Raw genomic sequence first — 17,232 nt, 5'->3', positions numbered from 1 at the left:
GCAGAAGTCTGAACTACTAAAATATTGCACTATTTATCCTGCACAGTGAATGCTGTATACATATATAAAAAAGGCACAATGCCAGAGTTGCTTTTTCAGCGCACCCTGTCCTAAATACAAGACAAACAACAACTGAATTAAAAAGGGATAAAAAAAAAAGTACCCCAAAATGGTATCAATAAAAACTACACCTCACCCCGTGAGAAATGTGCCTCCACATAGCCCAATCATTGGTAAAATAAAGTTACAGGGCTCAGAAAATGGAAATGGAAACAAAAAACGGTTTTGACCTTTTAAATAGTGACCTATAGAAGAAAAATAGTATAAGTTTGGCATTGCCATAATTATACGGACCCGTAGAATGAAGTGAACATGTACATTTTTTGCATGCTGTAAACATAAACAAAACCTCCCCAGAAATTGCAGTTGCATTCTTTTATCTCACCCCCTCTTAAAAATAGAAAATGTTTTCAAAGCCTTACGTGGTAGACAAAATTGTGTCATTAAATGAATCCAACTTGTCCCACAAAAACAAGCCCCCATGTAGCCATTTGAAAAAAATGAACGTAAAAAGCAGAAAAATCTCCGGTTCTGACAAGGGTAAATATATCTGCCAAGGTCCTTTATACTCTATGATTTGTTTCAGACGACTAGATCAATGCTTATTTTTGTCCTTCACAGGGGGTTGTTTCAGGATATATGAAGCACGAATGATCGTTCATTTAATCATTCGTCCCCCATATTGTTGTAGTGCTGTTGGAAGCATAGCCCCCATTCACATGGAGAGATGTGCAGCCAACAATCATTAGTGGTGCCACATTAAGGATGTAATCACCCGATAAATAGGCACTGGTCAGGTGATCAGCGGAACCTTCACATGGACTAGATGATCAGGCAAATGAACGTTCCTATAACATTCTCCTGTGACCATTGGGCCGTGTAAAAAGGTCAACTTAAAATGGTCTGTATACAGTAATTCTTTGAAAGTCTCCCCATCAGATATTATAATGAAGAATGTGTTCTAGATGGACCCGTAAAATGTTCAAGTTAATATCAGGCAGGTCTTAAATGTAATAGTTTATGCAGTATGCATTATTAAGTCTGGTGACGGATCCTTACACCCACATTTATTGCTGTGGGATTTTTATTTAGTTTTTGCTTTAATTTTCGTTGCCAGTTTGAACAGATTTAAAAAACGTGAAAAGGAACCCATGTTTTCTCACCCAGTTCCTTATCAGAAAGCTTTAGGAGATAACAGAATGAAGTTATTTCTGAGAAGTGAACCACTTACACACAATTTCTAGCAGCAAGGTCTTTGTGGATGACTTCTCGTCTGGCCAAGTAACTCATCCCGCAGGCTATCTGAATTGCCATGTGTACAAGATCTTGCTGGGAAATAGCCTAAGAGAGGGAAGGAAAATAAACAAACATAATGTTGAGGATACCAAGAACTGAGCACAAGAGAATCAAGGTCAGACAGTCTACAACTGGCCATACACATGAAACTGACACATTGTAGCCAATCAATCGTCCATGGGATCGGTCATATGTACAATGCCTTCAGCAACATGCCAGACTGAACTGGCTGACGAGGGACACAGTTACAAAAGGAAAACCATAAAGCTTATGTAAAGTGGTAAGTGATCGGCTGAAATTAGCAGATTATGCCATATACTTGTATTTTCTGCTGACAACATAAGACATCTTGCAACATGATGGTCACATTTTTGGCAGAACACAGTCGGCCATTGTGAACAACCATTTGCGGGTTGTCTTCTCCATCTCAAACAATTGTTTCCCAATATGACCAATGTTGTCCACTTTGGACAACTTTAACTTTGCGTTCATGGGCACCTTAAAAGGGCTCTCCCACAAAAGTACTGTTTAGAGTTAAATCTAGCCCATGTATCATGATCAAACTTTGTATTTACACTTATGAAAACAATGTTTCTATCCTGAGATATTCCAGGACCAACGTTCTAATGGGACCACCTGCTGATTGTATTGCGTGTCCACCTCAGTAATTGTTCTAAGGTGGTCATACCTGCTCAGGGTTAATTCTCTCTGCCCCATGGGTATGTGGAAGGATCCCTGGTGTGGTGAGCAGCTGCTCCTTAAGTTGCAGCATCTCCTCTGATGTCAGGAGAGATAGTGAGCAAGTGATAAGACCACCTTACTGCAGAGAAGCAAGACTGAGGAGGGGAGACCATCTTGGAACATTGACTGAGTACCGACAGACACAGAAAGACTCTTCAGTACACAGCAAGTAGAACTATTTTAACAGTCCTGGAGTATCTGGGGATATATTTAAAAAAAAAAAGGTTTAATTATGAAAAAAGGTTTGAAATTACGGTGTGTATTTATCTATAAATTAATTATATTTTTGTGGCACAACCCCTTAAAGGGGTTGTCCCGCGCCGAAACGGGTTTTTTTTTTTTTCAACCCCCCCCCCCGTTCGGCGCGAGACAACCCCGATGCAGGGACGTACAGACAGCTTACCGGAGCGCTTACCTTGATCCCCGCGCTCCGGTGACTTCTATACTTACCTGTGAAGATGGCCGCCGGGAACCTCTTGCTTCGTGGACCGCAGCTCTTCTGTGCGGTCCACTGCCGATTCCAGCCTCCTGATTGGCTGGAATCGGCACGTGACGGGGCGGAGCTACACGGAGCCGCTCTCTGTCACAAGCGGCTCCATAGAAGAACACAGAAGACCCGGACTGCGCAAGCGCGGCTAATTTGGCCATCGGAGGCCAAAAATTAGTCGGCTCCATGGAGACGAGGACGCTAACAACGGAGCAGGTAAGTAAAAAACTTTTTATAACTTCTGTATGGCTCATAATTAATGCACAATGTATATTACAAAGTGCATTATTATGGCCATACAGAAGTGTATAGACCCACTTGCTGCCTCGGGACAACCCCTTTAAGTAGTAATTTGTTTTGAACTGCCCCCATACACACAGTACATGAAACGTCAGTACACCCAGGAACATAACGCTAGCTGCAAAGTACTGACAAGCTGGCCTGGTGGATGACGGGTCACATTTTTGAAAAGCGTAGTTAAAGGAGATGTCTCGAGGAAGCAGTTAATTTTTTTTTTTGCCCAGTCCCCCCCATTAAACACACATTACTAAGCCCCCCTGTAAATGACATTTCTAGCTGGTTCGTACTTACCGTTCCAGCGTTTCAGCAAGTTATAAAAGTTTCCTCAAGATGGCCGCCGGCTCTTTCCCAGTCGCTCGCTGCAGCCCGACGTGCGCGCTCCCGAGACGCCGCCAGCTGTGTCACCATGGCAACCGGACGCATCGCAGCCGCCGACCAGACAGCAGGTAACCGGCGCTAGCCCCCGGCTCCCCAGCGCTAGTTCCCCCGGCGCAGCGACAGCCCCCCCGGCCTAGCGACAGCCCCCCCGGCCTAGCGCTAGCTCCCCCGGCGCAGCGACAGCCCCCCCGGCCTAGCGCTAGCTCCCCCATCGCAGCGACAGCCCCCCCGGCCTAGCGCTAGCTCCCCCGGCCTAGCGACAGCCCCCCCGGCCTAGCGACAGCCCCCCCCATCGCAGCGACAGCCCCCCCGGCCTAGCGCTAGCTCCCCCGGCGCAGCGACAGCCCCCCCGGCCTAGCGCTAGCTCCCCCATCGCAGCGACAGCCCCCCCGGCCTAGCGCTAGCTCCCCCGGCCTAGCGACAGCCCCCCCCATCGCAGCGACAGCCCCCCCGGCCTAGCGACAGCCCCCCCCATCGCAGCGACAGCCCCCCCGGCCTAGCGCTAGCTCCCCCGGCCTAGCGACAGCCCCCCCCATCGCAGCGACAGCCCCCCCGGCCTAGCGCTAGCTCCCCCGGCGCAGCGGCAGCCCCCCCGGCCTAGCGACAGCCCCCCCGGCCTAGCGACAGCCCCCCCGGCCTAGCGACAGCCCCCCCGGCCTAGCGCTAGCTCCCCCGGCGCAGCGGCAGCCCCCCCGGCCTAGCGACAGCCCCCCCGGCGCAGCCCGGCGCAGCGGCAGCCCCCCCCCGGCGCAGCGGCAGCCCCCCCCCCCGACCCATCACTTACCTGGGAGGCTTCTCGGGGCTGCTGGGCTGGGCTGGTCTTCTCCGCTGGGCAGCTCCAGTTTCTGCACCTTCCTCTAACAGAGGATGGTGCAGAATGGCCGCTTCAGCGCGCTCCCGAGCAGTGACAGCTCGTCTGCGCATGCGCAGAAGAGCTGTAGCGGGGAGCACACTGAAGCGGCTCGTGCTGAATGGAGAAGACCGGACTGCGCAAGCGCGTCTAAAAAAGCAAGCTGCCAGCGAATTTAGACGGAACCATGGAGACGAGGACGCTAGCAACGGAGCAGGTAAGTGGAATAACTTCTGTATGGCTCATATTTAATGCACAATGTACATTACAAAGTGCATTAATATGGCCATACGGAAGTGTATAACCCCACTTGGTTTCGCGAGACCACCCCTTTAAGTAGTCTATAGCAGAAGCCCTAATAAAGTGATAACACATAATTTGCTCTAGAATTAGTTTGAGCTATACAATTATTAATGACTTAGAAGCCAGGGCCACCTATCCTGCTGCAAGTGTCTCCACACAGCCACTCGAGGTTTGTTTGCTTGTCTGTAACAACATGACCGTTGCGAGAGGCTGGAGGCTTCCGTTCGCATGTTTACAATTATGCAATAGAACAAGAGCAATGGTCCTCTTTAAGTTTGTATCAGTAATGGGAAAGGGGATTTTGGGCCAAACTGAATTGGCCGGTCTTCATTAGGACCATCTGTAGCCATATTTATTTTAGCAGCTGGAAAAGCCCCACTAAAAAACAGGCTGACAAAAACAAAAAAAACAAACAAACAAAAAAAATGCCTAAAATGGACTCCTATGAAACATTTTAATAAAAGATGAAGATGGAGGAATTACAAGGAAAGGGCAAGCCGATCTTCTGTTTGAGCAGATCTAGCCAGGAACTGCCTAAAAGAGAGTCATTTTAAGTGGTGAGACTTTCTTACTTTGGGTTCTTTTAGAAGAAAAGGTTATCCTTCACAAAATTGTTCAAACGAGCGACGGTGATAATTGTTCGGTTTAAACTCGAGCCAACGATGAGCTCCTTGCCCATTGGTCATTTTATGCAGGCATAAAAAGAGTTGTTGGCTCGTTCACTTCTCGTTCAGTGTTTCACATAGTGAGAACTCGGTCAGACAAGAGCATTTTTTTTTTTATGCACATGTGCGCAAAAAATATAAAAAAATTAAAAATTGCATTTATTAGACCCATTGGTTTACTATGAAGTATCTTTTTTTACACCTGCAAAAGATGGGAGATGCGCGCCTGTAAGGTCCGTGTTGCACATAAAGACTTCGTGTGTTGTTACAGACATGACAGGGAATAAAGGGACTCCCGGAGGGTTCTATTAATCCCCGCGGGGAGTCCCCTCATCACTGAACACTGTCACAGTGTTCAGTGATGAGGGGGCTCCCTGCGGGAACGAAAGAATCCCCTGCTGCAGAGGAGCACGATGCCAGGCCATTGCTTTCAATGGAATCGGCACTGCTGTTGCCCCTCTGAAATTAATAGGATGAAGGCAACCGCAGCAGCAATGATTTTTGGGGAAGGAAGGGGGCTTGAAATATAAGCCCTACCCCAAAAATGATCCCTAGCTGTAGAAAAATAAATAAAAACGTTAACTCACCTAGCAGCGCTGTTCAGCTCTTCTGCCTGTCCCCGGCAGTCTTCTTCTGTATTCTGGTGGCCGGAGATTGAAAAATCTCTGCCTCCAGAAAGCACTGCCTCTGATTGGCAAAGCGCTGTGACCAATCAAAGGCAGCGCTCAGCTGTCATTCAATGCCTGAGCGCTGCTCCGATTGGCTGCGCGCTGTGATCAGAGACAGAGCTTAGGCATTAAATGACAGCTGAGCGCTGCCTCTGGTTGGTCACAGCGCGCAGCCAACCAGAGGCAGTGCTTTGCTATGGAAAGCGCCGCCCCCCCTGTCCACGAGCGGAGAAGGATTACGATTCTACGCTCGCGGCCGGCAATTCGCAGCATTTCGTCCCCTCATGCTGCGAATTGCAGTGCTTCTCCGTAGTCAGCATATCTGTCAGATAGGCTGAAAGCAGAGATCAGTCTACCGGCTCCAGCTCCCGGGCAGCGGCTCCCGCAGCAGAGATCCGCCACGGGTTACCACAACGCCCATGGACAGGCAGCCTAAAAGTACCCAAACAGATATCCTAAATGCAGATATGTGGTCTGTGCTCCACCATGGACATTTACAACATTAAGAAGAAACTTCAATTGAACACCCGTTTTATCTAAACAGCTAGAACATTCAATAAATATTAATAACCAAGCAGGATTAAATAATGTGCCCCATGACCTACTTGGATGCACCCCATTATCGTATTTGCCTTGTCAGCAGCTGTCTGACACTGGTTGCTTCAGTTAAGTTGATAGTTAACTAGAATCCCCAAGTCCTTTTCCATGTCAGTGTTACCATTACACGCTAAATGGGAAACCACCGGGAACATGTATTTCCTTTGCTCGTGTGCATTATCTTACATTTATCAGTGTTAAACCTCACTTGCCACTTTTCAGCACAAGCCACCAATTTAGGGTGAATGCACACGGGCGGAAATTTCGCGGCAAGATTTCCCGCCTGTGCACGCTGCCATTGGATTGCATTGGTTTACGCATTCCTATGCAGACAGCCGCGATTTGACCGTGTGAAATCTTGCGTGGTAAACAAATTGTGGCTTGTCCTATTTCTGTGCCCGCACAGAAATCTCACCGCTGACGCGCCGGCTCTGCGCATGTGCGGCTGTGCGTAAGCCGACACATCGTAGAGCAGAAAGATGACACCAGGAGAGCCGCGGAAAACTGCAGGGGCACGAGTCGCATCTCGCTGCGAGAATTCTTGCAGCAGGATCCGACCTGACCGTCTGCATTCACCCTTACCCAGATCCACTTGCAACTGCATCCTGTACTCTCTTGTGTTAGTTTACATAGTTTTCTATTATCTGTAAATATTGATATCTTACTATACAATCCCTCCACAATGTTGTTAATATATTAAAAAGAATGGGGCCAATACTGCCCCCTGTTGCACCCGACTAGTAATGGTGACCCAATCAGAGTACCTACCATTAATAACCACCCTCTATCACCGAGCCAGTAACTTACTCACATTCTCGCCCAGACCACAGGCTGCTGGGATTGGTGGCAGCAGCCTGTGGCATCTTGTAAATAGGTTGACTGCAGCCTGTCAAGACAAACTCACAATGCAGAACAAAAAAGGGGGAAAAACAAAAAAAAAAGTCTCACAACCCCTTTCGTGCTGGTAATCCGCACATACAGAATTTGCCACAAATACTTTAACAGAAAAACCTCATCACGTCTGAACTGATCCTTACTATCACCAAAACACTGGAAAGTCTTGGCACTCAGAACTGCTTTAAAGTCATATAAAGGAAGCTACTTTCAGCATCCCGTTTGGAACTTTTTAAAAGCCCACTTAATAGGAGTTAATGGACCTTACAGGTCTCTATTATGGAGGTTTGTGTCTGTTCAAACAAGTGTTATGTGAAAATATCTAGATCCGCCCCTGGCAATAACTTTACCTTTTTGAAAGCTGAAATATTGTTAAATATCTTCAAGGCCAGAAAATCAGTCATGAGGACCAACTTGTCACATAAGAATATTCTATTCACCTTGGGGAGACTCTAAAATAAGGTAAAAGGGTATGCAGAGAAGGGCAACGGGCACTTACAATGAGGTTAGATTCCAATTCATCAACGGATATGGAAAATGAAAGTGATGGAGTGAAGGCCAGGAGTAACATAATGCCCCCCTCACACTGACCTATAACACAATGGGGGATTTTCTTGGTAAACCACTAGTTATCTTAACCAGGTTACCATTTCCTTCGGAAAGTTGGAACAGTCACAGAACATCCAGTGAGAAGCCAATTTCTTCAGAAGTTAACGGACGTAATTATCCCCTATGACTGTCAAAGCTCCATGAATGACCCAGATTGAGCAATACACCAAGACCATTATCGTAATAAAAATAAATATACGCACATTCCTCTGGTATCTCCTGAGACTGGAGCTCATATCCTCATGTTCACATTTTCCCCTGAAAGCTGGCAACTCCACAGTTTTTCAAGATAACCAAGGGTCAAGTTTGGGACCCTCCCTGTTTTCGACAGAGCAGGGTACTAAAAGCACGTCAGCAAAATATACAATGGATGAAGTCTCACACTTCAGACTTATTATTCTACAACACTGACATCCATTGCGACCTTGCAGTTTGTGCAAAAAATGGAACTGAACCAAAAGGCACCTCACCAGCAACGGCCAACTGGCATCTCCAACAATCGCCGACATCTCACTACAACGTACAGCAAATAAGCTGCTATCGTAGAACGTCTGGATAAATTAATTCCTCGGTTTATATTCTTCAGCTTAAAGTTTACATACACATTTGCAAACCTTTTTTAAAGAATGTGTTTATGGAAATTAAGACTTTTGTAATTAGTTTTCATCATAAATGTTCTTGCTTGATTTCTATGCTTGAATTATTCTCCAAGGCACTGCAGACTGGAGGAACATGTTGTGAGCATGCATTTACTCCCTTTCCACTAAACTATTACAGAGGGCAGTAGGACAGTGCTCAGGGGCGGGTGGGGTGGTATTAGTGTACCTTGACGCCACCGTAAGCTAGGGGTTTGATAGGAGGAACGGTCCTGTCACACCCCCAGCTCCCAATTAGTCAAGAAACTTTAAGGTCCTTTAGCAGGCTGTACATTAAGTTCCCCTACAGCTGTTCCCCTGCCACCGGATCTGTGCCTCCATTTTTGGAGCCACCATTGAGTTATTTATGTCCCCCCTTCCCCATTGTCACCAGGGGTAATGTGAACAGCCCATTACAGCCCACATTCCAGGATGGCGGCGCCGCCGACGGCCCACGAACGGCTGCTGGGTCCCTGTAGTGCCGACAGCCGCACATCTGTGCATACTGCCGACTGCAGCGCGGGGAGTCCGCAGAGGTGACAGGAGGGCAGAACAGAAGCGGCGTCCATGGAGTAACTGCAGCCACACTTCGCTGTACAGAAGCCACTTCACTCCGGCTTCACCTCTGAGCCCACAGCTGCACAGGGTTGAAGTGCGGGGATGGGTCAGTTCCAGCAGCGGGGTCCACACAACACCGCACAGCCTTCCATCTGTGCACAGTACCGAAGGCAGTCTGGGTTGTACTCACGGACGGCAGCAGCACACTGAACAACTGCAGGGGCAGCACAGGTACAGATGCGGGATCCTGCCCCAGCCCACTGCAACACATGGGAGCAGTGATTTACACGAGTGCCCTCCAGGGACAGCGGTCTGAATATACCCACTCTGGTCTCCAACTAGGCACATCACTGCACACACTACATGAGGCTGACAGCAAAGTCCTCACTACGACGATGGTAAAGGACCTTAACATACCTTGACGAATGCAGCCAATCAGGAACTAGGGGTGTGACAGGGGTGTTGCCCTGGGAAACCCCTAGCTTCTTGCTGGCGTCAAGATACACTAATACCGGATGGGGGTTGGTGGAGATCAGGATGATAAAGCAGAGAAAGCTACTATTACAAAGGGCTGCAATTCACTCCAGGATAATTTTCATCTGCTCCTAGCAGAAGTGAGGAGGGGAAAGGACCAGTAGATACTCAGAAGATGAAGAAATAGCTGTGTAGCACTGAGCAAATGTGGTTATGCTTCACAGCACCTAAAAGAGGAGAAGAGAGGGAGAACTGAGCTTTTGTGTACATAAGACCAGCTGATCAGTGCCGGAAATGTCTCTGAGCTGGAAATCTGAATGAAGGAGTGCTTGCAAACCAAGTATTAGGCTATATAAGTGCATGAGAAGAAAATCGCAATGCAAAAAAAACACCAGAACAAATAAGTACACATTTTTTTTCCTGCAGGACAATTGGCAAGATGTATGTACATTGATTTATCATGCACAAAGGTTCCAATAGCTTTAAAGATTACAGAATTGATGTGAAGATTCCACCAGTTATGGACTTAATCTGTATAGTATGCAGAATACTCCTTAAAGCCAGAAGCAAAATTATGGGGAAAGATTGGGTCACTTGTACGCAAGTATGTCAAGAGAAAAGTGAAGAATGTCACACAGCCACATTCAGGTGTGTGTTGTCTGCTTAGCTTTATCGGAACATACTCCTATGCTGCAGGACCCAACGTATATGGCCCTTTTCCAGCAGCGGTTCACGAAGAACCTCTCAAGGCTGCATGTCTCTCATCATGGAGCACCAACATATTAACCTGCCAAGATTAATGTTAAAATGTAGCACAGCACAAGCCTCACTGTGTGGGAGTTATATGCCAGCAAAGCACGACCTGACCGAGGTACCCAACGATGCTGAGCACAACCATCCTCCTCCGTCAGTACATAAAAATCAACTTCATAAGGATTTACAAAAAAAAAAAAAAAAAAGAGAAGTGCTGTTCTGGGGATTAACCAAGGTCAGCGCATGTAAGACATAGTGAGGCTTATTTGGTTAGAGATGGCACCGCACTTCTCTTTGCAGTACATACAAAATTTATCTACCTCAGTTATGGCATATAAACGGTAATTTGTGAAAAGTATTTCTGTACAAATTGAAGCTACGACCACTAGCATCAATCTAAAGCTTTTTGTGGAAATAGCAATTTCAAACTAGATTTTGCACCAAATCCAAAACACAAATTACAAAACACTTAAAAAAGAAATTTAAGAAAAATGGTATTAAATTGTAGGCCCAGCCACAATTTGCAGCGGATTTTACCCCCGCATTGCAGATTTGGGACAAAATCCAGAGTTGTGGAAGATAACTTGCTCTGAAGCCATGTACCCACATCTGCATTGTGCTGTGGATTAATGGGTGAAGTCTGTGACAAATCTGGAAAAATCCAAGGAATCTTTCCACTGCATGTTCAACACAGACAGCCCTTCAAGTCCCTGAACCACAGATTTCACTGAATACAAATCCTGTTGGTTAATCACTTTCCATGCAATGGCTGTTACAGGAGAACTCTATTACAAGACTCCTCCAGTGATGTCCTGAACGGTCACTCTCATTAACCAATTAAAGAGCGCAGTACACCCTTTTACTGACCTCATTAACGGGTTTTGAACCTGCACATATTTCTTTTTAATGATGGTGGCTTGGCTGACTACTAACAGCCTGGTTCCTGCTCTAGCCTGGCAGTTAAACCCCTTACACCAATTGGTTCATACGGCAGCCGAAAGCCTGACCAAGACACGGCACCATATATAGACTACTAAAAAAAGAAAGCTGAAAGCGCTCAAAGCTGGAATGGCAGTGAAGTTAAAACGGTTTACCGGGACTTTTCAAAAATTGACTGAAAGCAGGGAACGTAGTAACAAAGTATACCGTATTCACCCATTAAATATCTCTCCACTCGAGTGCGGTCACTTGGTCCAGCCACCCTTCATCATTCAAGTGATGACCGCAGCCAATCACTAGCTGCAGTAGTGATGCTACAATGTATGGGACATGACTGCTAAGGCCAGTGATTGGCTGCAGCAGTCATGTGAATGATGAAAAGCACGTGATCGCTGCAGGCGCTTCTAGGAATGAAGCAATGGTGACTAAGCTGCTGCACTGGAACAGTGAAACTGATGTGTCCAAGGTGGCAAGACTTAAGTCTTAAAGTGCCAACACGTAGATTAAATTACATTTTGGGAATAGTTTTGTGACGTTTGCAATTTAATAATCTGGGAAAATCTGTCATACAAACGAAAGTAAAGGCGCAGAGGGAGCAAACCTGTTCAGGCTCCTGGAGGGTGATCCATACCGATACATGCCTGCTCAGGCACGCTGCTGTACTTACTAATACACGAGCAAAGGTGCCGCTTTTCTGTATACAACGTTAGAACCTTGTCTGTTTTCTCAAAACAGAAGCAGCTCAACAACTTTAGGAACATGTGTGCTGACTGCAAGAAATGGAGGTCAAGCACTTTGACTACATCACGTTATGTAGCACAAGCGCCGGAGCGTAATCCGGTTCAGCCACGGTTCACCACTCTGGGAGAGGTGGTCCCGGCTTTCCCTTAGCTCATTTGTTGAATGGAGCGCCCAGAGAAATGAGATCAATGTGATTATTAAAAATAAACAAAGTAAAGTGAATTCCGATACAATGGAGATTATTGAATAACCCCGGATATTGGTGGATACTACCATCGTGCACAATACAGGACATTCCCTTCTTTTATATGGGCTACTACTGTACATTGTTTTCCTGGGGGAAGTAAAGAAGCTGCCTGAAAGGATCAGGCGATCGGGACGTATCAGTAAAGCAGGTGAATTTACAGCAAGCACAGGAAAGCCTCCACTTCCTGCACTTCTTGGCCATGTTTACCTACATGGACCACATAGTAATAGTGGACAATGCACAGGAAAGCCCCTGTTTGTTTGCACATTACATTCTCTTATGCTTCACAAGACTGTGCTAAAACAAAGTAAGGCTTCAGCGGTTCCTAGAACTGAACATGACGTGGCTAATAAAGCAGATTAGTTTCTGCTGGAGACTTAGCAGGACAGTTTATTCATCCGCCGCAGGACAGGCTATTTACCTGCATGGGTTATACGTAGGGAGCATGTGACAGGTCATTTATATAGCCATTATTGTATCCACAGGTGTGACGACTAAGCTTCCCGGACTTGTGGAAAACACATGTATGAATCTCCAGCCATATAGCTCCACAACAAGGCATATTTACTACCCAGAAGTTCAGGACACCGGGGTAACAGGAGCCATAATCGGGGCCACCAGAAATAGAAACAGAACTAAGAAAAGGCAGAACCCAAAGTGCTACAATTAGATTATTGGATCGAGCATTCTATATACTAGTTTGGTGGTCACTGGTAATGCTCTTTAAATGCTGTATATCATGTGCATCAGTATGGCAATGATAAAGACAACGTTGCCCTATTAGTGTGTCAGTCATTGATGTGGTTACCTGGGGGTTGTTGGCCTCCACCAGCTTACACTGCCGTAGGAACAGCTTCAGATTGCCCCAGTTCATAAAAGGCAGCAGCACCATTGGTTTTTCCCCGTCCTCTATACAGACATGACCAATGGGGAGAAGATTCCTAGACAAAAACAAAAAAGTTAATAGTCACAGGTATTAGAAACTGTTTTTTCCATCAGTATGACCAAAAAAGGTTAAACAAACAAACCGTCTCGTACTCGTGCTCTAAATGTGCCATTTTTGAAACCGGTGTAAAAACAGTCTGCACACGCACTGGGCACTGGCACAACCCTGCCATGTGAGGTGGAGTTGAAGGATAAAATTTGACTCCTTTATTAAAAACAGCAAAAACTATGCTGCGCCCTGAGACACAAATGCATCCGCTTCAGATGTGATGAATCAAACTGATGGAGGATGTGCAGTCCGTCGAAAACGTGATCATAGCGGGGTTTTTTTTCCATTTTACACCATTATCTGCTGCTTGAATTTTTGTGTCAGAAAACCCATATAAGTTTGCCTTGCCACACAATTTAGTCAACTAAACTAGGCAATTTCAGAGAGTTTACCTCGAGTGAGCGATACAAAATTTTTAAGAACGAATGAAGCAGATCTCTATAAAAAGTGGGGCCAGTTCTTTTTAGTAACACTTTGTAACAATTTGTGTAAAGTGTTTGGATCCCAACATCCTCTCTATATACCCAGTCACTGCAGGGGACATGAGAGTCACGGCTGAGGATAAAAGCTGATTGCTGGGGATTTGCTCAGGTTCCCATATACTCCGCAGACCACCTTTTTTCCCCCTCTAGAAATAGATGCCCAAACTGATCAGTTTTCTGATCATGGCACACAGCACATCATTTTTGATGCTGGATGCCTCCCTGCGCCAGAAAAAAAAAAGTGTTGTGTGCAGCATTATCCTGTCCACCTATGGATGCTGGACTGGTGCACAAAGTGCACCAAAATGGCATCAACCGTGTCCGGCTCCAGGTATGAAATTATTGGCCGGACATAACTTCTAATGCCGTATATCAAAGTCACAGTGACCAGCTGATCGCTGCTAAAAAAAAAAAAAATGTGTTGATCTGGTGAGACAATCCCTTTAATAATAATCATAGTGTTGGCGGATAGTATTTGTTCCCCCATCCCAGAAAAAAATAAAGGGGGGGGTGCCCTTTCACCAGCTCTAATTTGCGGTACAATCACAACGCCACGCAAACTTAACGGGTCCAGAAATTAGATTTCCCTTTTTCTTCTAGAAAAAGCTTCAAAACAAAGTGGTAACTAACGATGCGTGAATAGGAAAAAGCCACTTAAATGCTGATATCATCCCATAAAATTAAAAATGTTAAATTACACGGATGTATCCGTTAGTCTGAATTCACACACTGCTTGGCATCTTGGTGTTTTTACAGGGCACCAAGCAGCTCAATTTGTAAGAGTGGTGGCAAACCTATGGCAGCGCGCAGAGCCCCCCCCCCCCCCTGCTGGCACACGCCGCTCATCTCAATAAGGATTACCGGCTGGGGTGCCGCAGCTCCCTGGCAGTAATCATGCAGCAGCGCTGCGTCCTCTTCCGAAGACTTCCCAATGTCAGTGCTCCCCAGCTTCCGGTTCCCAGCAGCTTGGTCAAGTGATGCCGCTACAGGCCGCCGAGAACCAGAAGCCGGGGAGCGCTGACAGCGAGAAGCCTATGGAGGAAGTGAGGAGAGCGCCACATAATATGAAGTCAGCTGCGGATATGCAACCGATTTCCAGTCAAAATCCGCACGAGTGGCACTCCAGGGCTCCAGCTGGGAAATAAAACACAGGGCGTTCCTCCCGTCTATTTTGAAATGGCCCTGTCCTTTTTATATGACGACTGAAGTAAAAATCATACATCGGGATAAGCCCCGCTCCCTGACATGTTGGCACTTTACCATAAATAAGTGGGTTTTGGGTGGCAGTTTGGGCACTCAGTCTCTGAAAGGTTCGCCATCACTGATCTATAATCTATGAACCAGAGCTTGCCGGTTACAGGACTTGCAGCTATACATGGCATTGCAAAATGTATTCTCCAGGAGGGGAAGAGAGATTGGCGTTCTTTCAAATTTTAAGCCAGGAACACTGACATTAAACCTCTGCCCACAGGGCACCAGTGAGTAAAACAATCAAATCACTATTTAATGCGTCGTTACAGAAAAATGATTTTGAAATATGTGCCGACATAGTGAAGTTGCCTGCGGCCACAAAAAAGAATTCAACACGTGCCTCAAAAACAAAGCAGAAAGTCAGAGAACTGGAAGCGTCCAAGTATATAATGCAGAGAAAACGCACAAATGAGTGCTGTGTGAGGACACGACACAAATGCTGAACCAGTACACGGCTATATACCTCCTCTAATATTCTCTATAGGACGTCTCTATCCAACCACTCCGATATCAGCCCTGGAGCAGGCAGATCGGGGACTACTAGAGGTCTCTAGAATCACTCTGCAAGCTTCTGAAAGCTGGCCAGTAAAGCAAGGTTCTCCCACCTCTTGTTGGAAATCAGCCATGAAGGGCAGGTGAACTTTAGGGGTCGGTACTTAAAAATCTACTGAACTACACTTACATTGTAAATTCCGCTATATGACATCCATCTTGATTTGCTGTTCTCTCACCTAAGCCCTCCCGCACATAGCAGGAACATACACATGGACACTGTATGGAGGCACATGGTGCCCTTGCGGTTCTGCTCTGTATGACGCTATTACAACTTTTTATTAATTAGCAATGCTTCTATGGGAGAACACAAATACAGGATGTTGATGAAACCAGGCTAAAAGTCGGAGTTAATTCTAGGTTCTGTAGGGTTCTATAGGTGCCGTCATTATTTGTTAGCCTGGCTCCTACATCAAACATAAAAAAGGTACCTCAACACATTAGATGACTAAATCGGCCAAACCTGCCGATTTCTGTGGGTCGACAATCTAATATGCATTTTGTGTCCCAACTTTCTCTCCCAACAGCAGATGATGGTGAAAACAAGGGTTGACCATGTCAGATTTCAACATGTGCAGTCCTTTTGTTCTTAAGGGAGATAAGCAGCTGCTAGAAGTGTGTGGCAGTCGCTTACTCCCCCATTGCATGCACGCTCATCTTCATCTGACAGCTATCTAAGGTATATGGCCACCTTGAAGGATTCTCCTAGACTTTTACTATTTATGACCTAACTGATCGGCAGAGGTCTACAGCTTGGGATCCCCAGGTCCATTGACAGTGCAGAGGAGGCTGTCAATATTGCTATGACCCAATTTGGTATTGCAGGCACAGCTCCCACTGAATTCAGTTCAACTGGTCCTGTGCCTGCAGTACCAAAACAGGTCATTGCAATGTTGACAGCTCCATCTACTTCCAACGCGGTTTGACAGTAAGCCTGGGGATCAGCAGGGATTTTGAGTCGCGGACCGACACTGATCGGCTCCTGAGGACCTATCCAGAGGATAGATCAATAGTAAAGGTCCCGACTTCAATACTTCTGTACAAAGACTTCTTGTCAGGTCACTACCAAAGAAGCTGCCTCCTGGGAGACCTAGATGACCTGTTTTTTGCTCTCACCTTCATCCTTTAGCTTATGATAAGAGATAGAACAGGGTCAATAAAAAGTAGGCCATCGTAGGAAGTGTTGATAGAAACTTTGCTTCTTTATTTCCTCTTTAAACTAATGATCTCATCACTTGTGCTTGGTTATCACACCGTGCCGATTTACACTAAGGATTACCATAAATCCCTGTATTAACTAAATAATGTCTATGACCTCACTACTGTTTAACGTAGGCGGGTTAGAGGTTCATTCCAAGCTGCATGGGGTAATGCAGATGAAGGAAGTCCTCCTAGCCAGAACGATGACAGATCAGTACTTGGAAGTACTGGGACACGGCTCGGTGTTGATCAGTACAAGTAGTTGGACAGCCCGTTCATATTGTCAGTTGTTAATCCTCCGACAATTCCAGAAGTATACGCTCTGAGCAGATCCCAACACGCCGCAGCAATTTACCCGACACAAAGGGGGGATTATGCTCAGGTTTTTTTGGTATGTGAAACAGACTCATCCGAAAACCTTCCTGTGTTAAGACACTTGAATCCCCCTGAACTTACTAGTGCCCCGGACTCCACATCACCAACTCTATAGGCACACTAACTTACTTTACGGTGCTTCTAGCAGATGACAGGTTCCCTTTAACCTCTTAAGGACACGGC

At 46.2% G+C, this 17,232-nt stretch overlaps 1 protein-coding gene across 3 annotated transcripts in view; it reads right to left on the bottom strand.

Annotated features, from left to right (window-relative positions):
* RYK (receptor like tyrosine kinase) overlaps window positions 1–17,232 on the bottom strand; it is a 126,433-nt gene that overhangs the window by 13,333 nt on the left and 95,868 nt on the right. For all 3 annotated transcript variants that reach the window (XM_066598098.1, XM_066598100.1, XM_066598101.1), the window contains 2 exons: window positions 13,004–13,136; window positions 1,292–1,401 (listed from right to left, as the gene is read on the bottom strand). In XM_066598098.1, the coding sequence (XP_066454195.1) occupies window positions 1,292–1,401; window positions 13,004–13,136 (243 nt within the window). The remainder of the gene's footprint in view (window positions 1–1,291; window positions 1,402–13,003; window positions 13,137–17,232) is intronic.

Source organism: Eleutherodactylus coqui, chromosome 1 (genome assembly GCF_035609145.1).
Source record: "Eleutherodactylus coqui strain aEleCoq1 chromosome 1, aEleCoq1.hap1, whole genome shotgun sequence".
NCBI classification, from domain to species: Eukaryota; Metazoa; Chordata; class Amphibia; order Anura; family Eleutherodactylidae; genus Eleutherodactylus; species Eleutherodactylus coqui.
This window is presented reverse-complemented; position numbering and strand designations above follow the sequence as displayed.